Consider the following 13,906-nt stretch of genomic DNA (forward strand, 5'->3'; position numbering starts at 1 on the left):
CTTTTCTTTCTTTCCAGTTTCCTTTACATAGTCTTCCACCATTAGTACAAAACATGCGCCGTGGTAACTAGCGTCACAAAAAATTACATACTGCAAGCCTGGTTTTGGCAATCGCAATGTTACATTTGTTGCTTCCATTAGATCCTTCTTTATTACTTCTAATGCCTTTACATGTTCTTCTGTGGTTTCTATTACTGCATCCTTCTTCAGGAGCTTGTAAAATGACATTAGTTTTTCACCTAGGTTAGGTATGTAATTACGGAAGAATTGAGTGAAGCCGATTAACCGCTTTACTTGTTTTGTCGTTTTTGGCATTTTGAATTTATCAAGAAATTTCGTTATTTTAGCTTTTTCTGGTGATATTCCTTCTGCACTGATGTTATTTCCAAGGAATTTCATTGTATCTGTTGCTATTTCACACTTTTCGGGCGACAGTTTCAGTCCCGACTGACGTATACATATAAACATTTCTCGTAAAGAGCGTACCAATTGTTCAAAATTTGTTACTGCATTTCCGATATCATCCATAAACTGGTACAATTTCCTGAAGCTAGGCATGGGTCCAAGTAATGTATAATAAAGGAACTAAATCCTGTTACTGACTTATTCAATCCTTGTGCAAGACATTTATAAGCATAAGTTCTCGAAGCAAAGTTAAATGCTAGCAGTTGCACTGATACATCGTCTGCCATTTGCACGCAGTGATATGCTTGAGAACAGTCAGGTTTTGTGAACAGTTTTTTCCCGGCAAAGTAGTTTATTAGGTCACTCATGTTTGAAATCGGGAAATTCGTATTCACGTAATCGTTTTCCAACAAATGGTTTACTTTTCTCAAGTCAATTAATAGTCTAAGTCTTCCTGAGTTCTTTCGTTGTGCAAAAAGGGGACTACTATATCTTGATTGGGACAAAGTTGTTATCAATCCGTAGTAATGCATTAGTGCTAGTTCTACTTGTAGCTCATTTCTTAGATGGACAGGCGTTGGAGGTCCTTGTTCATAAATTGGTATGCTTCTTTCTGGAGTTAACTTTATTTTCAAATCTGTATTATATCCGACGTCAAATCTATGTTTTGCAAAAATGTCACTAAATTCGACTAATAATTCGCCTACTACAGCTTTTTGCTCATGGTTAAGGGCCGACTTTTCCCACTGAAATTTGCTCAAGAAGGTTATTTTGTCCTGATGATTACCCTTTGGGTCTAGTTTCTCCATTTCTTGCAGTTTTAACAGTTGTTCGAATATTTCTCTCTGCAAGGGCGACAAATTTGTCGGATCTGGACACGTTTCAGGCGTTGGGAACCACAATTTTTCATATTCATGAGCTGGTTTTGCTGGTTGAGCTTTTCTTTTCGGGGTATCTGTAACTTGGAATAATTGATTTATTTCTGTTAAATAATTTTCCCTCATTTTCGCAACATTTATTAATTGTGGGTCTACTTCTAACAACTTTTCAGCTTGGTCTGATGTCAAGAATGAGAATTTGGCTATTTCTTCGCATTTATTTATAGTAATTGGGTGGTCAGTAATGTTCAGGACATAGATGTAAAGAATATTATTTTCAGAAACTTTACTTAAAGAGGACGTTAATATTATTTCGCTATCCTTTTCAAAGATTTCGTTTGGAATTATTACTCCACAAAGGTCAGTGAATGATTTTAGTTTGTCGTAAAGCTTGCATGCTAATACTGCTTGTTGATTTCGTTGTAAGACTTGCTTTTTCTGTGTATAAACTCCGAATTTTTTACGGTTTTTTTTTTGAAGGTTCAGTCCAATAATTCCGAGTTTGTGGTTGTTCATTATGATAAAATGGTCTAGGGGCGTTAAATTGTGGTCTAAACTCTCGGTAATTATTAGCACGGGGGGCATACTGTTGCTGGGGCCGATAGTTTTGCTGAAATTGACGATAATTGGGCTGATATTTTTGATATTGCGGGCGGAAATTTTGTCTATAACTTTGTATGTAGACTTGTTGAGGGTAATGTGGTGCGAATATGTTTACTGGGCTGTGTGCGAATTGTTCTGGAGGCTAATTTTTAGGTGCTACTTTCTGTTCAAGTTTCTGCTCAAGTTCTTTTTGATTATTTGAAATAACAGTTATTGCTTTTAACATTTTATCTGTGTTTGCTTCGGTTATTTCATTAAATCCATCATCAACGTACTCTTCTCTGTTACACATCTCCGTTATTGCAATCTGTTGGCTAGCTAAGGTGCATAATTGATCGATTGTATCTGTGTCTGGCCTTTCTAAGAGCTTAGGCTTAAGCCAATTTGACATGGACTTAACAAAGAAGTGCTTTATTTGCTCACTTTTTCTATTTTCTGACATCTGAAGGGCAGAATCTCTTGCTGCTGTCTCTTTCAAATCTACGAGCTTCAGCAACACCTCCTACTACTGCCGCTACTACTATTTCAGGTGCTGGATATGCTTTATTTGGTTCTGTTCTCAACTTTACTAAGAAATTTTTTACTGTATCAGTTTTTGGATTGAACTCTTTGATTTTCTAACTTTATTATCCTGATCTCTCTCAAATCATCCCGCGTGAATCTGTTTCTTAGAGCTGTTATGCTGTCACCAAAGACTAGTCTGGTAGCCTCTGGTAGGGTTGGAAAGTATCGTAAAGCGTCTCCTTTTAAATGTAATTGCAAAAAGTTCGCTTGCTGCGCGGCTGCGATTGTTGCAACTCCGATTGCACCTGTTATTAGTTGTTCAAACTGGTTAAAATTGTCCGTTTCTGATCCCGAAAAAGGCGTGATGTTGATCTGTGCGTGTGCCATTTTGCTTTTTACCCGATTAGATTATATACTTAACGTTCAATCAGTCTTGTTATCGTTCTAAAGTATTAAAAAGCACACTTAACTTAATGGAGAGATTAAGGGGTTTTAAGAGAAGAAAACAGTTAAATGAATAGCACAAGGATATCAGAAAAGAAACTACTGAAACCATTCGGTCAGAAAATAATAAAGAAGCGCTGCTTATAAGCCTATTCCAAAAGCTCCGGTCGAATCGTCAGACTTATATCGTTGAAGCCGTATGGGCCGCCGAAGTCTCACCTCTAAAGAGTGCCCCTTAGTCTAGGAAAATTCGTGGGGACCACGACCGCACAGGTCTTGTGGAAGCTGCACTCAGATAGGCAACAGCATAATTACCGAAGTCACTGTTTGATTCATTAAACTCCGGAGCTGGAAGGGGGTTTAAATATAATTGTTTTTTATTTTTTGTTTAAACTTTTCTTTTGCCCTCTTTTAGTTAATAATTAAGTTATGGTTTCAGTAATTTAGCTTATTCTGATGTTATCTGATAATCAGTAATGATGCTATCAAGGTTAATATCTCTATCAGATTGAAGTTTGTTACGAATAAGGCCAAATTTGCGAGCTTTTTGATTTAGACTTTTTGCTGTCCAATAAATTGCAACACGTTTATCATCTTTATCTAGCACATGAATTACGATGGATTTATAAACTGAAGAGGAGAAAGCGCTTACTATCTGAGCTTGCGTTTTGTTACCGTTTTGTGTGTAGTTGATGTTATTTCCTTCAATATGTTCAACAAAATTGGGGGAAGCGCGGCAATTATTAATAGCGGGGAGAAATTGTTCTTTATAAATTGACATAAATAAAGCACCAAAATTAATTTTACAAATTCATTTACTCACAATATCCTCGTTTGAAAATACCCTGTGTTGTTTTTGTCCGTTGTGGCGGCTGTGGTTGAGTTTGTTCCAGTTATTGTCCACTCAAGCACTTTTGAATTATTGTTGCATTTTGTCCACAAAGACACAAACAGTTTCCACCCATTCTTTCCTTTGTTACTGCTTTCTGCATTATCGTCTAGCACGGAAAGGAAGTGCTGGATGCTGATTGAAGGCTCTTAAGGTAATGAAGTGGAAGAAGTTTCGGTTCGTTAAACTGGTAAACAGTTAATAACTCCTGTCACCATGTGGTGTTATTGAGGTAAATTTGAGAGATAACTTGGAATAATTATTGTCATTTTCAAGGGCTTATTTTGATGTTTCACAGTGCGATTTTTAGCGGATATAATTTTAACGAAATTAGCTAGTAACAGCCTTTTAGTGAGCGGTTCGGATGTATGATATATCCACTAGTTTGCCTTGTAATTTAGAGTTTTGTTAGTCTCAATTTCTACTCTAACAAAGTCTGTCAAACTTAGAAGTTTTCAAGAGAATTTCCAGTTCAATCTTTATTTATTTTAACGAGAATTATTCAACAACTATTAATAAGAAGTTTCTCAAGTTCTGTCAAGTTTTAAGATAAGTAAAGCAACTGATTGTCAGGCTGGTTCTTCGGTGTTCTGGTGATCGTAATTTCCGCACTGCTGTATCTTGAGTTGTATTGGTCCTTCGCAAATATTTACTGATCTACAAGTTTCCGACAAGGGCAATTTCCGGATTTTGTACGTCTCTTGATGTTTGTTAAGTACATATACAAGTTCCGTATTAGCACCTACTTTATCAGAATAATTACTTCACCAAGTACATAATCTCTCATGAAGTTATTTACTAATTATGCGAATTTATCTTCAAGAAACTCAAAAAAGTAAATATTGAGGCTTTTAGGCACTTGATGTTTGCTAGTAAAACTGTCAATCTGCGGTTGTTTTCCTTTAACAAAAACAAATTTGGGGTTACAGGCCTAGATGGAAATACTGGCTATATATGGCCTTGAAACTAAAGGAATATGAACTAGATTAAAGCACTTATATATGGATATTTAAAGGAAAATAATCACGTAACTATGAGGGACGAAATAGGGGCGTTACAATTACTATACTATTGATAATCCTGAGGTAGATTGAATCGAAATTGTCATGAGAAAACAGCAAAAAAGTATTGGAAATTCAAAAGGACAAAAAGATTGCAAGAGGAGTTTTCAGTAAAAATATTGAGTCTGTAGCCGGAGGGGTTTGAAACAGATGGGCCCGTAGCCTCGATAAAATGTTAAATGTCATGGGTGCAAATAAAACAACCAAGTAAGGTTTTTACCCCCGACCTCCGGCGTAATGGACTGAAACAAGAGTCTCATCAACAGCAGGTCCTTCTGATAGTTAATCCTTTAATCGCTTTCGTTATTGCAAGATTTAATTTCTGAAAAATCGCAAATTAATTCACGCAAGCTCGAAGAAGTCACCCGAGAAGCGAAATCGAAAACATGTTCTGGAAAAAATGGTTCAGCAAAAATCTAGCAACACAACGGCAGATTGCCAGAAAATAGCCGCAATAGCTTGTAGATCTGCAATCTCAAAAAGATGGTGACAGACCAAAAAATTTTTCTCAATGATGAGCTGTTGTATTTTAAGAATATGTTCAACTTATTGCTGATTCTCTTCGCTGCCCTTTGATACACTTCTGTTATAGTGACACACACTCACATGACCTTATCTCTTTGAACTAAAGTAAAGAACAGTCGATTTGAGAGTGAGGAAGTCAATTTTGATATTGAGGTAAGTCACGTGTGACACAAAATTTAGTTGCTCGAATGAATAAAAAACACTCTCCAATAAAAGTGAAAAAAGATGTCAAGCAAGCTAGTCAGTTGAAATTGAGTGAACGAATGAACAAAAAGTAGATTTGAAGTGGTGATTGTGACGTCATATGGTCGTAACAAAAATCATGTTGACGAAAAAAACCCAGAGAAGGCCAATAATAGCTTCAACTATCGCTTTGCGGTGATTAATAAAACAGACACAAACGCACAATAATTTGTTCAAACTTAGTTCAAGAGCGATTATAGAAAAATTTTATTATATTGTTTAAGCAATCTACAATTTTCTGTTCCGTAACACACTAGCAAAATAATTACTCTCAATTCGATTAAAAGAAATCATTTGTGATAATATGCTCATGGCAAGTATTTATGATCTATGATCTGCAGTGCCGCTAGGAAAAATAAAAACACTAACTGGAACAAAGTTTGACATTAATTTTTCGAAATTTGAAATAATCAAGCATTAAAAATTGTAAAATCAAACTGCTCACAAATTCAAAACACAGCCGATTAACGTCGCACGAATTGCTCTCAAACGACCGGCAAGCAGTTAGTTTCGATAATAGCGAGCTGGTTCTTAGGGTGCAAGCATCAGGTGAACGGTGAGTGGAGAGCATGCAGAGTGGGGGGGGGGAGGTGTCAAATGTTGGAGGGGCAGGGGAGTGGTAAGGTTGGGAGGGCTGGACAAGAGGGAGGTTCAAATCGCCGGTTGGAGGAGGGGGCAGTGGACGGGAGGAGTGTTGGGAATTAGTGGGGGTGACTAGATAGTCGTAAGGCTCTAAGAGAACTTAATTTCCATCGGGCTTCAGCTGTTTATCCCGTTTCGGAGGACGATAAGTCGAAAAAGGTCAGACGAAAAAAAGTTCACGTCGAAAATCGCATTCAAGTGCACATGACTAATGTAATTGTTACAAACATGGTTTGAGAGCAAATATAAATCAATCAGAAATAAAGCTTTGCCACTATGTGTAGAAAAAAGTTTCATTTCCAAGTTTTTTTGACAATAGAAATATACCCGGCAGATTGCCGGAAAATAGACGCTATTGATTCCCATAATCGCGATTAGGATTGAAAGAAGAGAAAAATTACGAAGACAATTTTAAAGTGCGAACTATTTTGATTTGATTTTGTTTTTAGACATACTCCTGCTTCTTAGTGAGCGGATACAGGTGCTAGTGTGAATACCAATAAGCATTAGAGACGGTAAATAAGAATTATAAGACCAAACTTAGAGTACCGGGCATTTAAAATTGTGCTTTAAGGGGTTATTCCATTTCTAATGGATCTCTTCTTTGTTATACTGATTCTATCATTTTAGATTGTTTTGCAGAACAACTGCTGCTTAAAAGCAAATGCGTAGAATGAGACTAGCCTAGAGTCAAAAAGATTTCATGGAAAATGTTGAAAAAAGTGGCAAAATGAGGTAAAGTGAAACAAATTTTTAATTGACGAAAACATAGCCGATAGAACACCACAAACGACTACGAGAGTCGTGCAATATATCTACTTCGTTCTAAAAGAGAAGTCAATGTTCGAAAACAAAAGTCAAAAGTCCAAGTCATAAACAAACTTGAGTTAGCTAAAAACAAACCTGTAGAATCTCAATACTTCCCTTCAAGTCGTAAAAAAGGAAAAATAGGAGCGCAATAATAGCCTGCTGAGAAGATGAGGGCGGCTATTAATTACCTAACCAACTATTTAAATTTTGGGTTTTTGTTTAAGTATTTCATTTTTAGGGCCACTCAACGGAAAATCAGTAGCTGACCAGAATTAGTAATTTCAAATAGACGGTTTAGATTTTACAAAGGGTTGGAATAAATGGAAATGTTTTGCCTGTTATGATTTTGGGAAAACACTACCTGTGATGACAAAGTTGATCGCGACACAGTGACCAGAGATTGGACCATAGTAATGGAGCCTTTGTTCATGCGCATACCAGGACTCAGCAACGCAGCAGCTCCACTGAGAGAATTTGCCCCAGGGCTATTATTGCTGCTGCCATTTCCGATTGCGCTGTTAGGATTGCTTCCACTATTGCTCTTTGAAGGTTGAAAACACCAAGAGCTGAAATAAAATTTCAGCTGAATTAAATCAGTTTATTTTCAATATATAACATAACCGACTAACGTCGGGCGAATTGCTCTCAAACGACCGGCGAGCGGTTGGCTTCGTCAGTAGCTAGCCACGGGGGGGGGGGGGGGGGGGTTGCAGCGGGGCTGATAAGAGGGGCAACACTGGGTTGGGGGGGGGGGGGGGGGCAACAGCGCGGTGGGGGTTGGAGGCAATGAGGGGGACTTATACTCACACCATAAGTATAAGTCTAAAACAGTTTGAGCTGTGAAACAGAGCTGAAAGGCTCTAAGAGCACTTAATGCCCGCTGAGCGCTACCTGTTTATCTCGTTTTTGAGGACGAAAAGTCAAAAGCGTCAGACAAAAAATCGGTCAAGCGAAAAATCGCATAAAAAAAGACCGACAGGACTAATATAATTGCTACAAACTTCGTTTGAGAGCAATTAAACAAATTTAATGAGCTAATTTAAACACACAAAAAACTGAATTATTACGAATCTCATTACAAAATGTCTCATCAATTGAGACTAATCAATCCAACATTAAAATCCAACATATTTATTCCTACGTACATATTTGCAGCAACTTCTCTTGAAAATTTAATGCATTATGTAACTATTTTTGGATATGGCAAAACTGATGCCATGTTGTTTTTCATGCTTCGAAGTTATCAATATGGGAAAGAAACAAAACGACATGTCCTTCAAACAATGCCACCTCACGTGATTACTTACTCAAGGGTGGTCGAGCGTGTGCCGTTAAGGTTGGAGTGAGGTGGCGGGGATGCCGTTTATGAGGGAGTCTAAACCGCAAGCAGCCCCTCACACCATAAATTCACTAGTCCGGCAACAGAAACTGCCGATGAAAAGTAGTACAAAAAAATTGCATAAAACATGATTGCAACAATAGCCAGCTAAATAGCGAACACCGCTATAAGCATCCGTGATTAGAAACTAGAGATTAAACAGCAAAATCGTATTGCTTTTCTTCAAGAACCTGAAGTGCACGAGTTCAAAAGACACCTGAACTCTTTTAATTCCCATCTTTTTCTATAGTTGTTTTGATGCGGTATTTGCTTACGTTCGTTTATGCATTATTTGCTCAAATTGCAGCATGTTCGACACCTGTATTTTTACGACAGTATCACGCTAATGGTAATCCTCGTTTGGAATGGCGGACGAATAGCTTAATATAGCCGGCGAATAGTCAGAAATAGCCGCCGACGACGTACACCGGGATTGAAACACAACGAAAAAAGATGAGATAAAAAATGATAGAAAGTGTCAAAAAATGATCAAAATTGGAGTGCAGTTCGACTCTAACATTATACTTATACCAGCCTCTAAACTGAAGGCTATTAAGCTTAAAACGAAATGCCAGCTAGCAATTGCTCTTATTAACATTGATAACCTAACGCATTAGGACACAATGACCGGGCTTTATCCGTTTATCCCGCTTCGTTTTATTTTGCTCTTCGGACTGACCGTATTCAAATTGCGAAATTCAATCAGTGAAAAAAATTAAAATCCATTTAGTTGAAACAACCAATTAACGTCGGGCGAATTGCTCTCAAACTACCGGCGAGCGGTTGGCTTCGTAGCTAGCCACAGTTTAGTGAAGCTAGCACTAGCTTTAATGAAGAGGCGTGAGGTGAGCGCAGCGGGGGGGGGGTTGGGTGCACCGAGGGGCAACAGTGTGGGGTGGAGTGAGCGGTGTGAGGGGGTTTTTTGGCTGCACGGGGCCCTCACGGCCTAGCGATGTAGAGGGGTGGGGATTGGGGGGATGGGGATTGGGGGGATGGGGATTGGGGGGTCAACCTCTAAAAACCGCCTTTCACACCATATGCATAAGTCTCTAAAACAGTTTATGTGAATCAATCGCATACTTGGAGCCTCGTGAGTAGAAAGGCTCTAAGAGCGCTTAATGCCCGCTGGGCGCAACCTGCTTGTCCCGTTTTTGAGGACGAAAAGTCAAATGGGTCAGACGAAAAATTGGTCAAGCGAAAAATCGTATAAAAAGACCGAAAGGACTAACATAATTGCTACAAACTTTGTTTTGAGGGTAATTAAACAGTGAGAAAGTGAGAAAGAAAGTGACTTCTGAAAACCAAAAAAAACATGATCAAAAGGTGAGACGAAATGAAAAACAGCAGTACAGGTCATGAAATACAATCCAAAGAACCTGAAAATTGCCGTACCTGATCAGCAGACAAATTGAATAATTCCAGCCAAACAGATAAACAGTCTCACTTTAAACAGTTTAAAAACAATCAACGCTAAAATTCTTGAAGACTATAACATCAATGCCAAACTAAAACATAACCGAATAATGTCGGGAGAAATGCTCTCGAACTGCGAGAGAGGAAATCTATTGCTAAAATCTGCTTCAGTTGGGGAGGGGGGGTTGGAGTAAGGATTAACTTAATTTACTAATGAGGGTTACATGACGTCTTTAGAGGTGGTATAAAATAATGACGTCATATAACCTTCATCAGTAAATTTAGTTAATCCTTACTCCAATCCCCCCCCCCCCCGACTGAAGCAGATTTCAGCAATAGATTTCCCCTCCCGCAGTTCGAGAGCATTTTTCCCGACACTATTTGGTTATGTTTTTGTTTTTACTTTACAGTATCTGTACGTTTGGCAGCATCTTTAGCTGCAAAACTTAGCTATTTTTGTTATTTCTTTAATTGCAATAGATTGCCGGAAAATAGCCGCCGTTGACGCGCTTGATGCACATCGGGATGAAACAGAAAAAGAAAAAAAGATAAATTGATCAAATTTTTTCTCTATTTTTTTTTCAGTGTCAAAAAGTGTTCTAATTGGGCATGCAATAATTTCAGTTGGGTTCTAAAACTATACTTAATTCAGCTTTTAAATTGGGAGATAATCAGCTTAATACCAATATCAGCTAGCAAACACTCTAATGAAAATTGATAACCTAATTCTCAATGACTTAATGACCGGGCTTTATCGGTTTATCCCGTATCTTTTGATTTTGATCTTTATACATTGAATTATTCACTACATTGCGTAATTCAATGTTTTAGAATCCATTCGGTTGAAACAGTGAGTGAGGTAGGTCAGAAGCCAAACGTGAAAGTCGTGAAAACGAAAAACGTGACCAAAAGGTAAAGCGAATTAATAAAAGGAGAGCGCCTAAATAATAACCGTTTGAGAGGCTGACGGCAACTATTAATCACACCAATTAAAAAAACACCCAGCAGAATTCCGAAAAGTCTTCGTTGATTCACATAACGAACATTGTGATTGAAAGAGAAAAAACTAAAGAAAATTATTTTTGTACACAAACAATTCTAAAGTGCAAACTATTTTGATGTCATTTTGGAGCTGAAAATACTCCTGTTTCGCAGTGAGACGACACAGAGGCTAGTATCAAAACCAATAAGCAAACAGGGATGATAACTGATTCTGTTCATTTTGAATTGCTTTGATGGGCAACTGCTGTCATAAAACACTTTTAGCTGAATGAGAAGAGTGAAACTAGCCTAGAGAAGCTTTGGACTAAGGTAAAGCAAAAAAAATTTTAGTACGCATTACAAAAATTAGGAGCGCTATACTAGCCGGCTGAAAAATTGAGGGCGGCTGTTAAAAAGTAAAAACTAACATAAATTTGGACGCACTTTTCATTTGACTTTTAGTAGTGAACTGCCGCCACACACCTTCAGTTGATGACAATTGTGAATGAGAGCGAAAGTTAAATCACGCAACACGATAAAATCAAGGGCGTAAAAGTCACTCAAAAAGTCAAAACGGTCAAGCGAAATTTTGTCAGGGCGGCTTAGCTAAATTCACGTAAGGGGCTTCAAATGAAGTCATTAGTGGTTATTATATACAACTATAACAGCTGATAAAATTTAAAGTGAAAAAACGACACCAATTTCAGCGCACTTTTCATTTGACTTTTAGTAGTAAACTGCCACAAATTGAGTTCAGCTTCTGACTCTTGTGAATGAGAGAAAAATTTTTATCTAAAAAGTTTACTCGCTTCGCAACTTTTCTACAACATTTTCTTGCTCTCACTGAAAAACGCGACATGAACAAAAATAACTCTCTCTGCTCTATCAAATAAACATACCCGGCAGATTGCCGGAAAATAGCCGCCGTTGATTCCAATAAGCATGATTGGGATTGAACGAATAGAAGATATTGAAAAAAAAAGATTTTTGTACAAACAAATTTTTTAAGTCCGATTTATTTTGATGGCATTTCGTAGTTGAACATACTTCTGTTTCTTAGAGAGATGCTACAGGGGCTACTATCAACACCAATAAGCATAAGAGATGGTAACTAAGACTTATAGGAACGACGTTCAAATAGCGGGCATCTAAAATTGGGCTTTATGGGTTTATCCCGTTTCTATTTCTGACTTCAGTTTTTAAATTTTTGAAGTCAGAAATCGAAACGGGATAACATTCTGTTTTAAATACTACTAAATACTACTACTTTACATCCTGTTTTAAATACTACTATCGATCAAAAATTATCAAAAATATCGATTAAAAAGACACTCCACCAACACTCCTCTCCGAGTCGTGAAAATGAGAACGCCTAAATGACACCCGATGAGAAGCTGACGGGGACTAATATCATTGCTTTTCATGATGATATGCTTCCGGGATAAAGTTCTTGTTTTCAAATTCTATTACATTATTTGCGACAAATCGGCGTGGAAAGCGCAGATAAACATTATTCTTTGTTACATAGTAACATCAAGGATTCATTGATTCTTCCTTCTTTGTTGGCTCGTTTTGCAACCCCACTCACGTAATAATTGTAAGCAGTGGAAAACTAACTGGAGGGAAAGCTTTAAAAAGCTTAATTGTATTGATTTACCTGTGATCACTGGACACACATAGCCACAGCTGATATCCACTATTGGTGACTTTGGCCACATTTACCCTCGATTTGCTAAACAGATTGGGATCTGCTTCCCAGAGGAGACTTCCGAAGATGGAATACAATTGGTAGGAGCCAGTGTTCAGCACAACACACAAACACATTCCATCTATCGCAACCGATGCTTCCGTTGCATATGCACGACCTGTAGACAAAGATGTTCTAACACTTGGACATTATGGGAAATCGAAACTGATTTCTTCTGCGAATTGATTTCTTACTATGCGACCAACCCTTCTGATTAATGCTTTTTCAACCGTCTTAGAACTTAGCTGGCAGATTGTCAGAAAATAGCCACAATAGCTCCGTAGATTTGCAGTCTCAAAAAGATACAGACGAAAAAAACTGTTTGGTTAAATGCTGAGATATATATTTTAATTACCAATCTGTATAACTTATTGCTGCTTCTATCAGGTGCTCTCACGCGTGACGAAAAATTTAATCACGCAAATGAACAAAACAAATCGCTCCACTAAAAGTGAAAAATGACGTCACGCACGCAATTCAGTTGAAATTGCATGAACGAATAACAAAAAGCAGATTTGACGTGGTTGTGACGTCATATGGTCGTAACAAAAATCTTGACAACGAAATAAAAAACATAACCAGAAGAATTCCAGAAGCGACTCGAAACTTAGGAGCTTCACAAAGAAAACTGTAATTGCAGCTGAAACCATTACTCTTTGTCCTAAAACCTTATTTCTGATACTCGCCAGATTTGAAGTAAAATAGTGAAACTTATACCATTTTTTTCTTCGAGAACGAGCATTGACATAACTGGAGCAAGTTAAAATACAAAAAATAACGGCATGAGTCAGTAAGAATAAAAAACCGAACAAATATATAACACAAGAGAAAATTTTGACAAAACTTTGATGCCGCCAAACCTCATATTACTATAAACTTTTGGTAACATTAAAAAATGGCCTAAATTCTTAGGATGGTCGTATACAGATAAACTAAAAAATGGACGGGGCTACAAATTGCCCTTATTTAACTCATGATACTGGTCTTGAAAAATAGAACTCCGCAATCAACTGCCATACCCAAAAAGAGATTGCAAAATTAATTAATCTAAATTGAATTTTTCAAAGGTGAAGAAAAGAATACAAAAAATTACTAATTTTTTTTTGAGTCTTTAGACTATACTTCACTCTTGTAGGATATAGGATAGAACAAAATAATTATACTATTGAAAAAATTAAATTAGTTAATTAAAAAGACAAAACGAAACAGAAAAATATTCGAAGGCAAACTGTTTAAAACCAAAACCGGTAGACCCAAGAATATTTGCAAAACGAAGTAATCAATCAAAAACCGAAACTCCTGCAATTTCATGTGGTATGAATTTCCGAGGATCAAATCTCAAATCAGCATCAAATAAAACAATGGTGCATCAATTTCAGATGA

General features: G+C 37.3%; 1 protein-coding gene across 7 annotated transcripts in view; it reads right to left on the reverse strand.

The window, feature by feature from the left end:
• Positions 1-13,906, reverse strand: part of LOC142336194 (guanine nucleotide exchange factor subunit RIC1-like) — a 221,025-nt gene that overhangs the window by 158,092 nt on the left and 49,027 nt on the right. For all 7 annotated transcript variants that reach the window (XM_075384847.1, XM_075384846.1, XM_075384842.1 and 4 more), the window contains 2 exons: positions 12,434-12,641; positions 7,366-7,570 (listed from right to left, as the gene is read on the reverse strand). In XM_075384847.1, coding sequence (XP_075240962.1) covers positions 7,366-7,570; positions 12,434-12,641 — 413 coding nt within the window. The remainder of the gene's footprint in view (positions 1-7,365; positions 7,571-12,433; positions 12,642-13,906) is intronic.

Source organism: Convolutriloba macropyga, chromosome 3 (genome assembly GCF_964194025.1).
Source record: "Convolutriloba macropyga chromosome 3, txConMacr16.3, whole genome shotgun sequence".
Lineage (NCBI taxonomy): Eukaryota > Metazoa > Xenacoelomorpha > Acoela > Convolutidae > Convolutriloba > Convolutriloba macropyga.